Below are 18,549 nucleotides of genomic sequence, written 5' to 3'. Positions count from 1 at the left end.
TGTATATGATTGCCATTTTTGTGCATTAACCTACATTCAACTAGAGAGGGTACCATTTCTGGGGAAATGGTAGGGTGTGCTTGTGAAGCCGTTGTGAATCGGTGAAACTCATTCCACAAGTATGTAACAGGCCACCCGCGTCATTGAAAAGCTAGTTTTTCTTTGGCGTAGCTGGTAGTGGTGGCGCTTGGGAAGTCAGAGATAGCGTGTTCGATCCTCGGTGAAGGATGGACACGGTCTGGAGAACTCTGACGGAACTGACAGAAGTCTGTTACATATCCGTCACACTTGCTTGGGTCGGTTGCAGAGGGGTACGTTTTTTAATGACATTTTTACAAATGATATCTCTGTATATTTTATAAAAAATGCATACTTATTATTTATAAAGATTACATAGATTTAAAAGCATAATTTTTTGCTGCTCATTTACAACTAAAAATACTAAGAGTGAAGTGTAGAATGAAATAGTTGTCTTCTCATTTCCCCTGCAAGAGGGAATGGTGATCAGCAGCCTCATAGTTGAATCCAACCGAATCAATTTGGCAGACCTGTGTAAAAATTTACCTAATCTCTATGACTTAAATGTATTTTAAAGTTTTTCCCTTCTCTTTATATTTTCAGGCAGTAGCCTACTCATAATGCATTCATTCATTAATAAAGAACCCCCTTCGAAGATTATTCTAACAACAACGTTACCGGTGTTACAAGCCAACTGGTTTTCAAGCCAACTGGTTTCCCAGCTGTGCGTGCACCTTTCAGTCCGCCTCTATCACCAGATTCGTCACAAATTCACAAACATATTACTGGCGATTCTCAAGTCGGATCTCATATTTGCTGCGGCAAATATGAAAGTAGGCCAATAGGCTACGTGCGCACTACATTAGGCTACCATTTGCGACAAAATGAATGGAGACAAAATAAAACATTTGCAGGCTTGCATGAAGTGGGATTCGATCCCACTAGAGCAAAATTACGTGCACACGTAAGTCCTTGGCTTCTTCTGAATCAATTGGTTCCCATAGACACTGCCCGAATGTAGGCTACTAATCACGTATTTGGGGTTATTCTGAGGCAATAGCCGTATTTACCACAACATCAAAGCTCCTTCTGACACCACATATTAAAAATTCATACGAAGAACGTCGCTGCTAACCCAGACAATACAATCAAAATACGCGTAACACAACATGGAAACATTTGTTTCCTATGCGATTTGTGTAGCCTATGGTTGAGTGTTTCTTCGCTATATCTTCTGAAATCAATTCATTTCATAATTGAATATTCTGAACAAATGTAATGAGCGCTACATTACAGCCAAACACACCATAATAAATGGAAGCTAAGAAAATAAAACATTTGAGTTGGATTCGATCCCACGAGCAAAAACACCTGCATATTTATAAACCACTGCATTATACAGTGAGCCACTGAAGCACATGCATGACACGGTCACGAATTTGTTAAGTACGTTGGCCTTCAGGCAACATGTTGTTTTGGTTCTTCTGAATCAACTAGTTACCGTAGACACCACCCGAATGTAGGCTACTCATCATGTATTTGGAGTTGTCTCAAGGCAATAGCCATATTAACCACGATATCACAGACTCTAACCACATATTGCGAAGTAATACTTAAATCGTCGCTGCATGATATAGAAACGTGGGCACAGACATGATCATACTTCTTATAATCATGGCAAGGTAACCCTAACAGGTAACCAGCTGTTTTGGGTGAACTCCAGTAGCCTAACCCCAAAAGATGTGGTTAATATGGCTATTGCGCACGTAGCCACGTAGCCAGTGTGTCTTGTGTAGGCTACAGCGTTGCAGTGAGCTACACTGGTTTGAAACCACAGGTAATGATAATTTCACCAACAAGTCTACTTGTAATCTAATGTCATAATAAATCCTACAACGAAAATGATGAATGTTTATTTTAACGATTGAAAACAGATGCATCATAGGCCGCTGTGTGTTGCCCGGGAAACAGAGGCTAATGTCATGATGCTAATGCTTCAGTGAAATAGTAGACTACTGTTTCCGAAAGTAGAATACTACAATTGTGTTTCATATCACAAAGTAAAATGAGTAAATAGTTTGCTTGTGGCGTTTCTGCAGCTGCCTTGAAGTAAAGCTATAGATAGCCTAGATATCTCCCAGAAGTTAACGAGCTGCTAAACTAATAGGTGTGTTCGACTTCATGCAGCACCGGCATCGCCTGCAGCCCGGCTGACTTGAAGCAACCAATGGTATTCTCAGCTTCAAGGCAGCCGACAGTCGGCGCCGCCAGCGCTGTATGAAGTCGAACACACCTATTGTTTTGCTAGAGGTAGTCACGCATGTTTTCGTGAAGTTAGTTGCGTCAGTGACTGTGGCTAGCAAGTTAGCCACCGTTAGCTTCACTTTTCGCCACAAAAACGTAAACTTAAACCATGCAAAGGAACGTAAATAAAAATAGAAGCAACTCAATCTCTACCAAGATGGAACTTTTGACCACGATTTTGTCTATGTAGTCCAAATATTGACGGATCCTTAGGGGGGCAAAAATAAATATGTTTAATATACATGTGAGAGAACAAGGTTGTGCCCTTGCCGAAGGCAAAGCTCACCCAATTACCAAAATAATAACGTGCAAAATTATGAAAATAATATCTCAATTAGTATTTTTACCCTTTGCTGTGGCACTCCAAATAATAGTCATGTGCATTTTATTTACATATAGTTTACAAAAGCATGTCAGGACATGAACCAAGCCATGAAGTCCAAGGAACTCTTAGGAGACCTAAGCAGTAAAAAGGGGCAAGGCATAGATCAGGGCAAGAATATTTAACCATTTCTAAAATGATCACTCTATTGAGAGCTTCTGAAGTCCTCTGCAGAGAAGGAGGAACCTGTCTGAAAGACGACAATCTCAGCAGCACTCCATAAATCAAGACACTGTTGAGTAAAAGGCATATGAAAGCCCACTTTGACTTTTTTTTGGTATTTAAATGACTGCAAGCATGAGAAAAAAAGATTATCTGTGGCATGGACAGAGAGAATGGTCAGAATTAAGGGAAGACTAATGTAGGGCTGCAACGATTACTCGAGTAACTCGATTACAAAAAATGATCGAGGCAAATCCCTCTACCTCGAAGCGTCTTTCAATTAATTTAAAAGCTCACGTCACATTCTTTTGCAATTATCATTTTTTTGTGTGACATAACGCGCTTTCGTCACCCACAAAGCGTAACGTGCGTGTCCACTAGAGCGTAGCGGTGCGCAGCGTCGGCTTCTAGTTCATTTTCAATGAAACCGGGCGTTGACGCTCGCGTACGCTCCCACAATGCCCTACAAGAGCGTCAACGCCCGGTCTCATTGAAAATGAATTGGAAGCCGCCGCTCTGCGCCGCTGTAGTGGACACGCACCGTAAGGAGATGCAAGGAGTAAGCGGTAGTTTTGATTTGAGGGCGAGGGCGCGTGCAAGCTTCAAAATGGAAGAAGGGAGAGAAGAAACGAAGAGAAAACGACCGAAAATCTCAAAGGTTTGGGATCATTTTAAATTAATAACTAAAGAGAACGCTGTGGTGTGCGTTTATTGCATTCCACAACAGCACGTCGTCCATGCTGCAGCATCTCCATAGAAAACATCCACTCTACTCAGAGACAAGAGGACCGTCACCCGAGACAAGGTAAATTCAATGTAGCGTTAAATCTATGTGATTGCTAGTTGAGAGGATGGCTGTTAACTTCAACCTCGACTTATAATAATGTACGTTAATTATGTAAGGGATCATTTTTGTTTGATTGCAATGAATCGAAATGCACTGCTATGAACTAACTGTATGTTAATGATATTTTGCCATAGTAATAAATACCAGCAATAATAATTTTTTCACCTCTTTTTCAGTACATCATCACAACTAAGGATGGACAGATACGTGCGGACAGCTACATGTTCCGCTGAGCAAGCAGCTGAATTTTCAGACAGCATTTTAAAAATGATTGTCACAGACATGCGCCCACTGTCTATGGTGGAGGATGATGGCTTTAAAGCTATGATTTCTACTTTTAATCCAAAGTACGAGCTTCCTTCAAGATCTTCACAAAAACGTTGGAGAAAAAGTATGAAGACATCAGAGGCATGTTGAAGAAAGCCCTGCAGGAGACTGACAGCATTGCACTCACCAAAGATATTTGGACGAGTGTTGCAACAGAGGCTTATCTTGGTGTGACGTGTCACAATCTTGGGGAGGATTGGGAAATGGTGTCTAAACATCCACCAAGCTTTCTCCAAGTGTGTGGCTGCAGTGAGATGCCTTGTTGAACATTTTAAGAAGAGTGAACTGGCATGCACCAAGTTGAAGGAGAAGCGGAAGCAAATGTGCACCAAGGAAAACATGCTGGTGCAAGATACATGTACACGCTGGAACAGCACCCATCATATGTTGTCCAGGCTGCTAGAACAAAGATGGCCGATGACGCTACACTCTCTGACCCAGCAGTGACTCAGAGAGGGAAACACTACCTTAATCTCAAGCCTGAACAGTGGATCCTGATTGAGGAGTTGAGCCAGCTCCTTGAGCCCTTTGAAGAAACTACAGTGTTTCTGAGCGGACAGCAATATGTTACACTCTCTGCACTTCCACAGCAAGTGCACAAACTTAAGAACAACATTCAGAGTCCAGATCTTGAGACTGCACCAGTGAAGTCATTCCAGGCTCATGCGACAGAACAGATCACAGCAAGATGGCAAGGACTGTCAGAGTATACACCTGAGTTTCCAAACATCACCCTGCTTGCTGCTGCTCTGGATCCTAGGTTTCGAAAACTGAAATTCTTGCCTGCTGACCAAGTATTCAAGGTCCAAAGCACAGTACAAACCTAGGAACTTGCTGTTGCTACCAAAAAGCAAGCGAGGCAGCCCACCGCAAGTGAAAATGGAGCATCCAGCACAGCACACAACTCCCCAGAAGCGCATGTCAAGAAGGTCACATCTTTCCTTGACATACTGGGATCAGACTCCAGCACCAGTGATGAAGAAGAGGAGGAGCAGCAGCTAAACCAAGGTGTGGTAGAGAGGTAGGCAGTTTTCTTTTTGTTTCTTTTTTTTCTCTTTTACAATTTACACCATTAGGAATTACACATTTAGAAAAATTGTAATACAGAAACAGAAATACAGTTTTGCAAAAGATTAAACTAACTATTCCACAGATCTTGATGTATTTCGGAGAACATCCCCTGTCCAAGAAGGAGAATCCACTGTCATGGTGAAAAATAAATGCAGCACGCTATCCAACACTGGCAAAGCTGGCAAAGACCTTGCTGTGTATTCCAGCCACATCCACGCCATCAGAACATTTGTTTTCAGCGCAGGGCAAGCCTCAGTTCTGAGAATGTTGACATGCTTACCTTTCTTCACTGCAATCACAAGCTCTTTTAAAGACTTGCACGAACACACGTCGAGAGAGAGACATTTAAGGAGGTTTAGCGTATTCTCATAAATGTAGTAAAGTCTTATGTTATGCCTGAGCTGTAAATGTTGAAACTTTTAGCTCTTAAAGTTAAGTTGCACAACTTAAAGGCAGTTTTTTTGTATTATTATTTATTTTAATATATGCCTTAGTTTTGATACTTAAAAACTGAAAAAGTAATTGGAAAGCAATATATTTAGGGTTCCTCCGTCAGGAGGACCCTATTGTAATTGTTGGTATTACTATTATTCTTCTTCTTGTTATTTATCTCATGAACACATTAGTAAAAAGTTTTGAAATTTGGCATATTGATACAACATGCCACAACTACGGCCCAAACACAGACTGGCCCACATTAGACCACAGGGGGCGCTACAGGCCACACCCAAATGTCCACTTTTCAGAGTGATTGCATTTCCACCCCATTGCTTCAATTCTTCTGAAACTTGGTTTGCATGCCTCATTTTTCATGAGGAACAAAAAAGACTCAAGGACCCATAAGGTCCACCATGATGTATTTTCATGTACAGTGATAATTTGGGAAAACCTTCAAAATAGATCTCCTCCTACAAAAAATGTCAAATTGACTTGACATTTTGTACAGATATGTATCATTGACATATTTAAACATTTTACTTAAGACAGTTGAATCAAATACAAAATGTCTGAAAGGGGTGTATTTATGTAAATGTCCACATTGCCTCAATAAGTTTGTGTCACTAAATCAAATTTATTTTTGAACGATGGTTTTTTTTCAAACCCAATAGGCTTTAAGATGACACCACCCTGAAGTACCCCTGCAAAGTTTCACCTTAATATGTAAAAATATGACTGAATTACAGCTGTTTGAGCTTCAACCAAATCTGACAATGCTTGCCATTGGAGAAACATCTTATTTTATTATCCAGTTGATGACTGAACATAACATTCTAGGTCTGGCAATGGCTCAATTGGCTGAGATGTTGTACTGATGAACAAAGGGTTGTAGGTTCAAAACCAGTCAGAGGTAATTTTTTGAACACATTTTTTTTTTGTTGGACAGACCAGTTTCTAGTGTTCCGGTCAATCCTCCGGTTGTAAAACATAGCAATGAGTGTTTATTTGAGCCCATAACAACACTCCGATCATCTGTTAAGCGAGACTGTGTCAACCACTGCAAAACAAGCCAGGTTTACAACAGTAGCAAGCTACTTGGAGTCTACGTATGGTAGTGTCAGATTTACAACCAAATTAGCTCGAATGAAGTATATTGATCATCACACATCTCTCTGAAGTACCATAAACAATTTCACCTTGGTATGTCAAAATATGATTGCATTAGAGCTGTTTCAACCTTGGCTGAATCTAACAACGCTTACCACTGAAGAAACAGCTTACTTTTTTGTACAGTAACTGAATATGACAATATTCAACACTGAGAATAACTCGACGAGTTGGAACGGTGACCTGCAAAGTATAAGGGGGCGTAGGTTCGAATCCAGCCACACTGTTTGAGTCTGTCTTAAATTTGAATATATGTTTAGTTAAACAGGATGACATAGTTCTGAAGTACCATGTGCAATTTCACCTTGATATGTCAAAAGATCATTGAATTAAAGCTGTTTAAACTTGGGCCGAATCGAACAATCCATGCTGCAGGAGAAACGGCTTCCTTTTTTGATACAGAAACTGACCAGAATTTCTCAGCCTTGCAGGTAGTTCATTGGGTTGAAACGTTGTACTGCAAAGCATAAGGTCACAGGTTCAAATCCAGGCAGTCTTTTGGCCTGTCATAATTTTGATTACTTGTTAAGTTAAACTGGCAGACATCATTCTGAAATACCATGCACAATTTCATGCAATTTAACCATGAAATGTCAACCGTTTCTTAACCTTTGTCCCAAAGCTGACAAAAAACTAATACTCATATCACGCAGTCAGAGCACTGCTAGATAATCAGCGTAAGATCCCTTGGGTACCCAGCATGCAGTGCGGCATGTCCAAAAACGCAAAGACTTGTGGAAAATAGTTTGGTTACCACAGCCTTGCGAGGGATTTCAGTTGTTATGTTCGTTAAATTAGATGTTTGTAATGTTATTGTTGGTTAGTTAATATAATCTTGTTGGTCACCCTGATTGTGTATGTTGTGTAGTTTAATCGGACCAGAGAGTTGGCTGCTAAACCGTTACAGGCTATTCTTGCAAGGAGCTGAATATGAATGCTGTTTAGCCCAGTTGGCCACATGTCTTTAGTTAGTTGTGCATTGACTGAGAGTCTGGAATTGTTTTTGGCCAAAGATGAAGCCGTTTTGCTCTCTTGTTGTCCAAGTCTCGATCTTCTGTAGTGTCGATGTTTATAATATTTTGCCATTTTTCAGAGGAACCCGCATCGCTGCTTGCAGCTATATTTTTATTTGTTTTTGTATCTCAGAAAATGAGAAAATGTATAATCATTTCATTATTTGCATAAAAAAATTTAAAACTTAGATTTTCCTTTAAAAGGAAACCTTTTAGTTGTTCATTTTAAGAGACCTGTTATTTTATTTTGTATATTTACTATTGCTACTTGATTAAGCAAAATAAAATGTTATCCGATTACTTGATTAATCAATGGAATTTTTGCTAGAATACTCGATTACTAAAATATTCGATTACAACAGCCCTAGACTAATTGCAGTCTGAACGTAGGGATCTATTTCTGTGTATGTGTCTCTATTCTCTCAAGAACCAGCCATTGTATGTAGTTGAAAATTAGCCAAGCTGTTGCTCAGAACCCAAGAACATGCAGTGGGTGAAGTTCTTTGAGCAGTTTGTTATGGGATTAAATGGACTGGAATTGAATTTAGACTGATGGCCAAATATCTACAACACAATCAAATTTACAAAAAGAGGGGTCAGAATACTTGAATATCTAAAGCCATTGTTTAGGAAATATACATTAACTACTATCTTCTAATCCATACTTACATCATGAAGAGGATAGGCAGCCTTATACACTCCGCTATCCAGCAGCTTACTGATGCCAAACTTCTTCAGGTTCCCTCGCACCTCATAAGGGGCTCGGCTAAGGATATAATATGCCTATATGTAGGGAAAAAATAAGAATTTGTGCCATACCAAACTTTAACATTAAGTTAGTGATATTATTGTATATTACCTTGGTATACTGCATGCTCTTTACAAGTATGTCAATAGGGCTATACCAAGCAAACCAGTCGGCTACCTGTATGTAAACAGTGGGAATTTGCAAGAGCTTAACTTGCCATCCTACTCCTCATGGATGGTGTGAAAAAGAGGTCCTGGTCCTTCACACAGAAGTACTCAAGACGATCTTTCTCGAAGGGGGCAGTAAAATACTCTGTCTCTTTGGAAAGCACCTCCTCGCTGGGGTAAAATAATTTGGTTAGGCAGGAGAGGAAGCTAAAAGGTGAAGACTGGGACGAGAGATCGTTAGGCTGGATGGGCATCTTGATGTGGAGAACCTCAGCGTAGGTGCACAATAAGTCCCATGGCATGTGGACCTTGACAAACATTAGTTTTTCATCAACCACCTGTTTTCAGAAGAGAAGGGAAGGTTGTAAGAGAAAGAGTAATAGCTCTTATGTCTGCAATACAATCATCTTTAGAAACCTGAAACTGACATTCTATAAACAACTACAACTTCCTTTAAATAAAAAAAGTTCCATAGCATCAGGGCATGCTCTGCTAGACCGCTTCTTACTATGAGGACTATAACCACCCAGATACATTATTTAAAAAAAAATGTTTTACCTATTTGTTTTACTAAGTAGACATGTGTGTCTGGGAGGCACAACATTTTATTTTACCGAATGTCTGTATTGTACTGCTTTGGTTATATGACTAAATAAAGAGAACTCAAAGAAATGTTTCTACATGACACCACAATAACAAAGCCAACTGTCTGGAAATGCCTAAGCTGTTGTTGCAGTTGGTACAATGAAACTCAGACATCAGTGTGCACCCCACTCCACCAACGACTCTCGCCTGGCCAACGACCTGAATGAGTTCTACTGTCGATTTCAAAGACAATTGGACTGTCCTGAACTATCCCTTCCGTCCCCTCCTCCCCCCCTATCAACACAGCGGCGACACTCTCCATTCAGGAGGGTGAAGTTAACAGACTTTTCAAGAGGCAGAACCCACGCAAAGCAGCTGGGCCAGACGCTGTTTCTCCTGCCACCCTGAAACACTGTGCTGACCAGCTGCCTCCAGTGTTCACCTACATCTTTAACACCTCCCTGGAGACATGCCATGTTCCAGCCTGTCTCAAGTCCTCCACCATCATCCCTGTGCCCAAAAAGCCAAGGCCAACAGGACATAATGACTACAGACCCGTCGCCCTGACCTCTGTGGTAATGAAGTATTTTGAGTGCCTGGTGCTAGCACACCTCAAATCCATCACAGACCCTCTAATGGACCCTGTACAGTTTGCCTACAGAGCGAACAGGTCTGTGGACGACGCAGTTCACGGCCCTTCACTTCACCCTACAGCACCTGGACTCCCTAGCATCCTACGCCAGGATCCTGTTTGTGGACTTCAGTTCTGCCTTCAATACCATCATCCCCACCCTGCTTCAGGACAAGCTCTCCCAGCTGAACGTGCCTGATTTCACCTGCAGGTGGATCACAGACTTCCTGTCTGACAGGAAGCAGTGTGTTAAGCTGGGAAAACAAGTCTCTGACTCCCGGTCCATCAGCACCGGATGTCCTCAGGGCTGCGTCCTTTCCCCTCTGCTCTGTCTCCCTATACACCAACAGCTGCACCTCCAGTCATCCGTCCATCAAACTCCTGAAGTTTACGGACAACACCACTCTCATTGGGCTCATCTCTGCGGGGACGAGTCTGATTACACGTGGGAAGCCGACAACCTGGTGACCTGGTGTAGCCAGAACAACTTAAAGCTCAATGCTCTCAAGACAGTGGAGAGTGGTTGTGGACTTCAGGAAGAATACAGCCCCACTCACCCCCATCACCCTGTGCGACTCCCCAGTCAACACTGTGGAGTCTTTCCGCTTCCTGGGAACTGAATATCAGCTCCCTCACCAAGAAAGCACAACAGAGGATGTACTTCCTACGGCAGCTGAAGAAATTCAACCTGCCAAAGACAATGAGGGTGCACTTCTACACAGCCATCATTGCGTCCATCCTCACCTCTTCTATCACCATCTGGTACGCTGCTGCCACTGCCAAGGACAAGAACAGACTGCAGTTTATAATCCACACAGAAGGTGATCGGCTGCAATCTGCCTACCCTCGAGGACCTGCACACCTCGAGGTCCCTGAGGCGAGCGAGGAAGACTCCTCCCACCCTGGTCACACTCTGTTCCAACCACTCCCCTCCGGCAGAAGGCTGCGGTCAATCAGGACCAAAACCTTGCGCCACAAAAACAATTTCTTTCCATCCGCTGTTGGCCTCTTCAACAAGGCCAAGGGCTCACACTGACTTTAATGACCTTATACACATTGCAATTTGCACTACTTCTCCCTCCACTGGCTACCCATCACGGCCCGCATCAGATTCAAGAGTTCCGGGAGTACAACGGTACTAAGGAATGGTTTGCTGAACCCAGTGCTAGTTACCTCAAGGATCACAATGACTCTTGCTTAGAGACTTGTTGCTCTTGATGGTTAGTGGTAACTGATTTAAACTGTTGTATTCGCTGTGAAATATTCTATTTTAGCTAATCTTATTTTTAGGGCTGTGAAAAATAACGCGTTATGATTAAATTACAGGATTAATTTGTTATTTTTGTTTAACGCATTTAACGTAATATTACCACAATTCCACCCAATCTGCAACTTCTGGATGAGAAGTTCGTGTTCCAAAAAAACTAAGATGGAACATCCAATAAAACCAAAGTGATAAGCACACTCCGCGGCAAGGCTCCAGACTGCGACCAAATGGTCGCATTTTGCGACCAGTTTTTGAGACAGTGCGAGCATTTTTTACAAGCACTCGCGCATGTGCGACCTACAAATTTTGAATTTATTGGGTGCACACGTTAGCAACAACACATAGATATGACGTTCTAGTAATACAGAAATATTAGCTTACCTTCTGCATTAGTACCGTAGTCTTGGAAAATTTAGGATATTTTTCGCTAGGTACCTACGAACATGTCTTTATCTGCCAGTCAATTGGGTGCCCCTTCGTTCTTTTGGTGAGCAGTTTCACGAGCCCTTCTTACCCGGCGTCATGGAAAATACTTATTTAGCACTAGCGTTGCTACTGTATCCCTGCCTGTGTTTGAGCTGTTGCGCTGTTATACTCGGCAAGTATGGTGTTGTGGTGTCAGAGGACTGATCGAAAAGTGCATCATACATTTAAGTCATTTAGCTAAGACTTGCATGTACAGTACGTAATGTCACATTAAATAATGTACTTAAACTCAAGCTTATATGGTGCGTCGCAGGGGCGATTCTAGGATCAGACCTTTAGGGGTGCTCAGCCCCCATGAGAATGTGACATGAATACAGTGCCTTGCAAAAGTGCTAAACGTAAACCCCCTTGCTAATATAAATCCCTAATTTCACTGGATAACAATTAATACATGTATGTATTATTATGCAAAATATTGAATGAAAAAACTAAGGATGTCCCTTTCTGCATGAACTACCAGCATCAAATGATAATAAACAATATATTTAAGAAAATATAAAAAAATTATTAGGAGTGCTTGAGCACACGCAAAATCAAAGACGCACACTAATTACAAAAATTCGGAAAATCGGTAATATGTGATAAATCATGATTAATCCACAGAAACCTGTGATTAATTTGATTAAAAATTGTAATCATTTCACAGCCCTACTTATTTTATTTTTATTTTTTGACTGTTGCTTGCTTTTCTACAGGTACACTTGCACATAGCGATTCATGTTGTTTAATTGTAACTTGCTTAACTACATGCTCTTATGGTTCTTCCCTTTGGCACTTATTTTTTGGTTGTTCACAATGTGTGCTTCTTGTTTTGGCTGCCCGCAATGCTTTGGGGTTATCTTGTTGTTATTATCAGTGACCTATGCACTTTGTAAAGCTCTCTCTTGGAAGTCGCTTTAGATAAAAGCGTCTGCTAAATGAATACATGTAAATGTAATTTGTATTTTTATATTGTAAATGATGGCTCCTTTACATGTTATTGTATATTCTATTTTTATTCTAAATCCCCTTAGTATTGCTTGACTATGTATCTTTAGTATAGTTAGTCCATATATTAAAGTTTGTAAGATTCCTATATGTTTAATGTATGCACCTTTAGTATAGTTAGTCCACATATTTAAGTTTTTATGATTCCTATATGTTTAATGTATGCAACTTTTTGCCAAAGTAAATTCCTTGTCTGTGCAAACTTTCATGGCGATTAAAACCCTTTCTGATTCTGATTACTTAGTCTGAGATGATAAACTAACCACTTAATGGAATTGCTAAATTTTCTAGTTGAGGCACAAGAAATACTGTAAATCGTTCATTCAATTGTTCAACATTTAATCATATCAGAATTTATAGTTCCACAGTGGATTGCGATAGGAGAAATAAAACTTCCACAGAAGTTTTGTTATTGCATAGTTTTAAAAACACGTATGCTCTGCATCCCACAAACAAAAAGACAGTGTAAACACAAAAAATCTGTTGGTCACACAGCGCTGTTTTTGATCACGTTGTAAAGCTAAGAGTTGCCAGTTTCATGCGAATGTGGCGTGCCTATAGCCTGGTCCTAACCAGACTGTCGTACATTTCATTTGTACAGAGAGTATGGGATTGCTCAATTGACAAGCGTTAACTTCCTTGAAGGCGGGTACTCTTTTGAAGTTTAAAACTATTGGATCTGCTCAGAGCCACTCTGATCTGCCATAACCATCGCTAGCGTTGACCTTAGCCAACTCCTTCACAACTACTGTAACGGAGCTAGCTGCCGTAGCTGGAAAATCAAACTTTTCCCGAACCCCGTGGGGAGGAGGGCCACAACATCATGGCGACCAACGAAACTCAGCAAGGATTGTTCTTGCTCTGGATATTTGGCAGCGTTGCCACAACGGAACAAATAGCTTTGCTCACATTTTTTTCCGCCGCCATTAATGAACTACAACTCAAACTAGCGCATCAACGTCATCGTTCTCAGCCACTCCCTCTATTTGCTGATTGGACCTACAAAGATGTTGTTTCCAAAAACCGACTAATACACCAAAATCCCAGACCTAGTACAGAAGCAAAATGAAAATTGAGCGGAAGTACGTATGCGGGCAGAGCCAGGCTAGCGTATGTCATTAGCAGAACAAAATAGATATTGGTTTCAACTGACCAACTTTTTACATTTTACATGACTCATGTATGTGATTGTCATGGCCCACTTACAGATCTAGTAGCTTCCAATTCCATCTTCATCTTCATCAAGCTGGCTTCAAAGTACTCTCGCCTCCGCTGGGAAGAACAACAATAATTAATCCTGTGTTTAAAACCACAATTTGACAATCATTCTTATCTGTGGTTATGGTTTTGGATTAATAGTTTGTAGTGAAATATTTCTGACTTTGTGTTGAGAGCATTCTGAGCTCTATAGTTCAGCTGTTTGTCTATATACATTATTTAATGTATTAGCACTGTTATAAACACCAGAATATGTTAGTGGGTGTCAGTTGAGAAAGCTACGAGGATATCAGCACTTAAATGCATGCCTAACAAAGTGCAGTCTTTAACAATCCCCAGCTACATAATGACAGCTGTTCAGTATTTCTATATAAAACCAATCTTTGTGTTGGGAAAGGTTAGAAAGGTCCGGGTATTCCAGGTAGCGGGTTTAGTGAAAACTTCAAAGTTGTTTAACCCTGAAAAGAGGCTTACTCCAAGGTTTCCGTTCCAGAAAGAGAGGTAACTAAACCTTTTGGTAAGTTTCCATGGTAACTTACTCCTTGAAACTAACTTGCTCGCTAGCAGGTTTTCCATGCCAACTAAGCATTTCCAACGATCCCCTCCCACTTTATTAGCCTGATGGCAGACATGGCATATAATTTCCTGGTTCAGCCGAGCGATATATAACTAAATTTAATTAGCTTAGTTATATGCCGGGAGACGATTTTAAGAATGCGGTTTGATGTACTTTAATTCCCTGATGAATACCTAAGTTAACGTTACCGTTTCCTGTCACAATCTGTAACTTATTTTAGCAACATCTCAGCCCTTGGGTCTTCATCGCTAGTAATACTCGCCAAATGCCTTGGCACTGAAATAAAGACAAATAATTGAAATTGTAGTTGGTCTTCTTCATTGCCTACAATTTAAAATCTAACAATGACTAGCTTATTTCTATCGGCTAATGTTCCTACAATTCACATGATTCATATGATTCCTACAATTTACATGATGTACCGTCCTGTAACTGTTGTTTCAGCAAATCTATTTCAACATTGTTGTGGGTTAATATATTGGCCAAACAACCGAAACTAATTCCCCTATGAAATTGACAAATAAAGGTTAAATAATATAATCATTTTATCATATTGCAAATGAATGCAATCAATTAAGTTAACTCTTATGCCTACTCCACCATAATTATTGTAAACCAGAGATAGAAAGCATGAGGTGAGGAAGAAGGAGTACTAGGACAAGCCAGAGCTGAGGAGAAGGTCTCAGGAGATCAAGAATCCACAGAACAATGCTTCACAATTCCTTTTATACCCAAGAACAACTACAATCACACCAGAATCTTGACCCTTACTTATCAACATGGCTAGCAATGCTACAGTAAGTTACACAGATGTGAGAGCCATCAAGTTGAGAGTCCATCTAGTAACTTCATATTTTGCCATAAGAGAGGTGGGGGCAGGTTGACAGCCTTGCAAGATCAGCCTTTATTCTTCTGCCCTAAGTACAACATCTCTTGGTCAAAATAGAAATTCAGCAAATTCAATAATTAATATTTATGTAACATCACCTGTGACCATGCATCCTCCCATAACTGGTGTTCCGGTAAATCTTTTTTAAGATGAGCCTTTATTCTTCTACCTTAAGTAGGCCTACACCATCTCTTGGTCAATTTTTGGCACTTTCTTCATGAGGTGCAATTTGTACAACTCATTTACTTGTAACTGGGTATACATGAGATTACATTAGCTACATTTCACAGTTCCACATGCAAAATTCACCTGCCAATAAATGAATATCTGACTGTATACAGCATCCATGCTCTGTTCAACAGTATCAGAATGTGCAAATCGTTTTTAAAATATTAATTATTCTCACAATGTGAGTGTAACTGACAATTCCGCACAAGCCTGTAAATAAAAGTAGATGGGGAGAGAAGTACCAGTAGCTACTATACATAATTCTCTGCATCCTTTTCTGCGGCAGCAGTCAATGTCTCTTCGTCATCTTAATCATCATCATCATCTTTTGATGAAAAGCATTCTGTTGGGGGAAACTGGTACTACAAATTGAAATAGGCACCAATTGATATTTACTTAGTATCATGTCAAATATGATTAAAACTAAGGTGACGTCGAGGCTACAATCACAAGCGTATAGCCTAAGCAAAATATGCCTTACCTGTTCATAGTATGTTTTTACATTTAATAAAACATTGAACACTTTTTCTCCTGTATTATAAACAGACAGTGGGGTTAAATGTTCAATATATGGACTGGCTAATGCCTTCAAATGTATGCATTGACTCGGCAGCAGTTGTCTCCCACGCCACTTGTATACGCTGCTACAGCCGTGTTCTTTTTCCCCCGGAATATGTGTTCGACCATAAACACGAAATAAAACTTGTATCTGAAGTTTAGTGGAGTAGGACAACGTTTTCTGTCGCCGGGTGCCATGGTGGATCCTAGTATCGGAGTTCCATTGATGTTGGCTTTTAAATAGATCTGAGCTTGAAGGGCCGCAGATTCTTATAAGAATCTGCCTATATTAATTTAAATACACTGGTGTGATACCTTATGTTTGCCTGATTTTGGAATAGCCTCCCTCCCAAACAATAGTTACAATAGTATGTAATTTAATTGATAAAAAAAACACACTGTAGGTAGCCTAGATGTTTTGCCCCTCATGTAGGCGGAATTATACTGTGACGTCATAATCAATATTTAAAATTTGACGAAATTCTGATCTGCACGCGGAAAAATAACTCACTCTGGAAGGTCAGTGAAAAATATTTGGAACTCACTTCTTAAAAGGTTAATAGTTCTCATGCCCGCGCTTAACTCTGAGTTGACGTACTACCGAGTTGAGTTAACAAATTCATATCAGCTTTTCTGGAACCGAATTTCCCATGTTAGAGTAACTCAACTCAGAGTTCAGGGTTAATCTCAGAGTTTGTTAAACCCGCTACCTGGAATACCCCCCAGGTAATTTTTTTTGTTTATTTATAGACTTTATTACAGAGCCCCTGAAGTGACCTGTGCAAAACAAAACAAAAATCAAGTAATTTCCGGTGTGTGTATATAGCTCCTTTCTGATTGCGTCATTGCCATCATTCATTTACACAAAGAAACAGAGAGGTTGTATGCGCATACATATTTTTTGAGATATAATTTTAAACTTGGCCTTCAATACAACGACATTACCTCTGTTCTTTCTTCCAAACATAGTTATCAGTGTTGGGGGGAAACGATTTAGAAAATAATGGATTACAGTAACGATATTACTAAACCTCAGGAACGCGCTTTCCCCAAGCAATTTTTGCCAGTCCGAAAGGTTCTCTTTTAGTGGCGCTTGCATGCTTGCCTGTGTGCTTGCTTGTCTGGGCACCGTTGCCACAGAGACTAGTGATTGCTACTGGTGCATAGACATTGACAACCCAGTATCACATAATTGATACTAGGTTGGCGTAGAAGGAGAAAAGCGGGAAAATGGATGAGATGGAGACGGTTGCTCGAAAGGACAAAAATATTACAGTAAAATGCACTCTGTCCAGGCGAGAGGTGTCTTTCAACTGCTGTCAACTCAATGAGATTTTAAACTGAGGCATATTTCTTTGGTCAGACAGTGTGGACAGGGTTAATGTTCGTTCAAGTGAATGGCTGAGTTTTATATGCCATTTTGTTTTACATTGTTTACAATTACAATACACTATGTGGAAAGGCTAAGAGATGCCCTTTATTGAAAATTGAAAAATAAAGTGATGAAAGGGCCATGATGTTTGTCCATGTATCTTTGCGGTAAATCTGGACATTTGCTTATAAAATTTGAAAGTAATGTAAGTAGTAGTGAAGTTACTTTTCAAATGCAGTAACTAGTAAAGTAATCTCGTTACAATTTTCAGAAGTAACTTGTTACTTAGGGCTGCACGATTGAGGCCAAAATGATAATCACGATTATTTTGATCAATATTGAGATCACAATTAATTATCACGATTATTTGTTGATTATAACCTAATCAAATGTTATTGTCACAATACATTGTACTTGCATAATGGATGTGTATAAAACTCATAATATATAATCAATAAAAAACAAATACAGCAGGGCTCAGCATTAAGGCTTGTCCTCTTGTCCGGGACAAGTGGATTTTTTTGTGGGGCAAGTGGAAGACAAATGTACTTGCCCCACTGGACAAGTTAAAACTCACACAAAATAAAATGCTGCGTTACTTTATCTTTTGTTCCACTCATTACGTTTATTTTACCAATTTTATTTAACCGAATTCTGCATGAGCAAAACACAGACCTGTGTTCGCTCGAGTGGCATAGTCCCAAGTCTTTACAGACCTTGCAGCTAATTTAATGCTCAACAATTGAACGGGGGCTTATTACTTGAAAGAGGAATTATTTACTGTGTCGTCTCAGTTACACTAGGGCTTTGGAAAACTGTGCCAAGCTCAAATAGGCTAATGGCTAGTAGAACATAACATTTCAGAATAATTTCAGTAAATCAAGCAGCGCTGCAAGACCCAGTTAAAAGTTATGCAGCTAGCAAACGTTAGCTAGCATCGCTAACGACATTGGCTAACTCAACTTCGGTAGGCTATCCTCTGTATTTGCAAGCTATCTAAACCTATACTGTATCTAAAATAAGGCTTTAGGGATTAGCGAAGTTAAGTCACAGTTAGTTTTTTTAGTTTTCTTTGTTAAGATAGCAGCCTTATGACCGACTTTTATC

The 18,549-nt window shown here is 40.1% G+C and overlaps 1 protein-coding gene and 1 pseudogene across 2 annotated transcripts in view; one reads left to right on the top strand and one right to left on the bottom strand.

Moving 5' to 3' along the window:
- ano6 (anoctamin 6) overlaps positions 1–18,549 on the bottom strand; it is a 76,654-nt gene that overhangs the window by 37,315 nt on the left and 20,790 nt on the right. The window contains exons 4-6 of one of the 2 annotated variants that reach the window (XM_084701187.1): positions 13,807–13,872; positions 8,695–8,982; positions 8,399–8,512 (exon numbers count right to left, since the gene is read on the bottom strand). In XM_084701187.1, the coding sequence (XP_084557313.1) occupies positions 8,399–8,512; positions 8,695–8,982; positions 13,807–13,872 (468 nt within the window). The remainder of the gene's footprint in view (positions 1–8,398; positions 8,513–8,694; positions 8,983–13,806; positions 13,873–18,549) is intronic. The other variant, XM_084701188.1, reaches the window with a different exon arrangement.
- On the top strand, positions 3,363–5,422 carry LOC146277298 (E3 SUMO-protein ligase ZBED1-like; annotated as a pseudogene).

The sequence above is a fragment of the Hypomesus nipponensis genome, chromosome 7, assembly GCF_054491055.1.
Source record: "Hypomesus nipponensis isolate SF chromosome 7, ASM5449105v1, whole genome shotgun sequence".
NCBI classification, from domain to species: domain Eukaryota; kingdom Metazoa; phylum Chordata; class Actinopteri; order Osmeriformes; family Osmeridae; genus Hypomesus; species Hypomesus nipponensis.
Note: the sequence above shows the minus strand (reverse complement) of the source record. Positions and strands in the feature narration are given on the sequence as shown.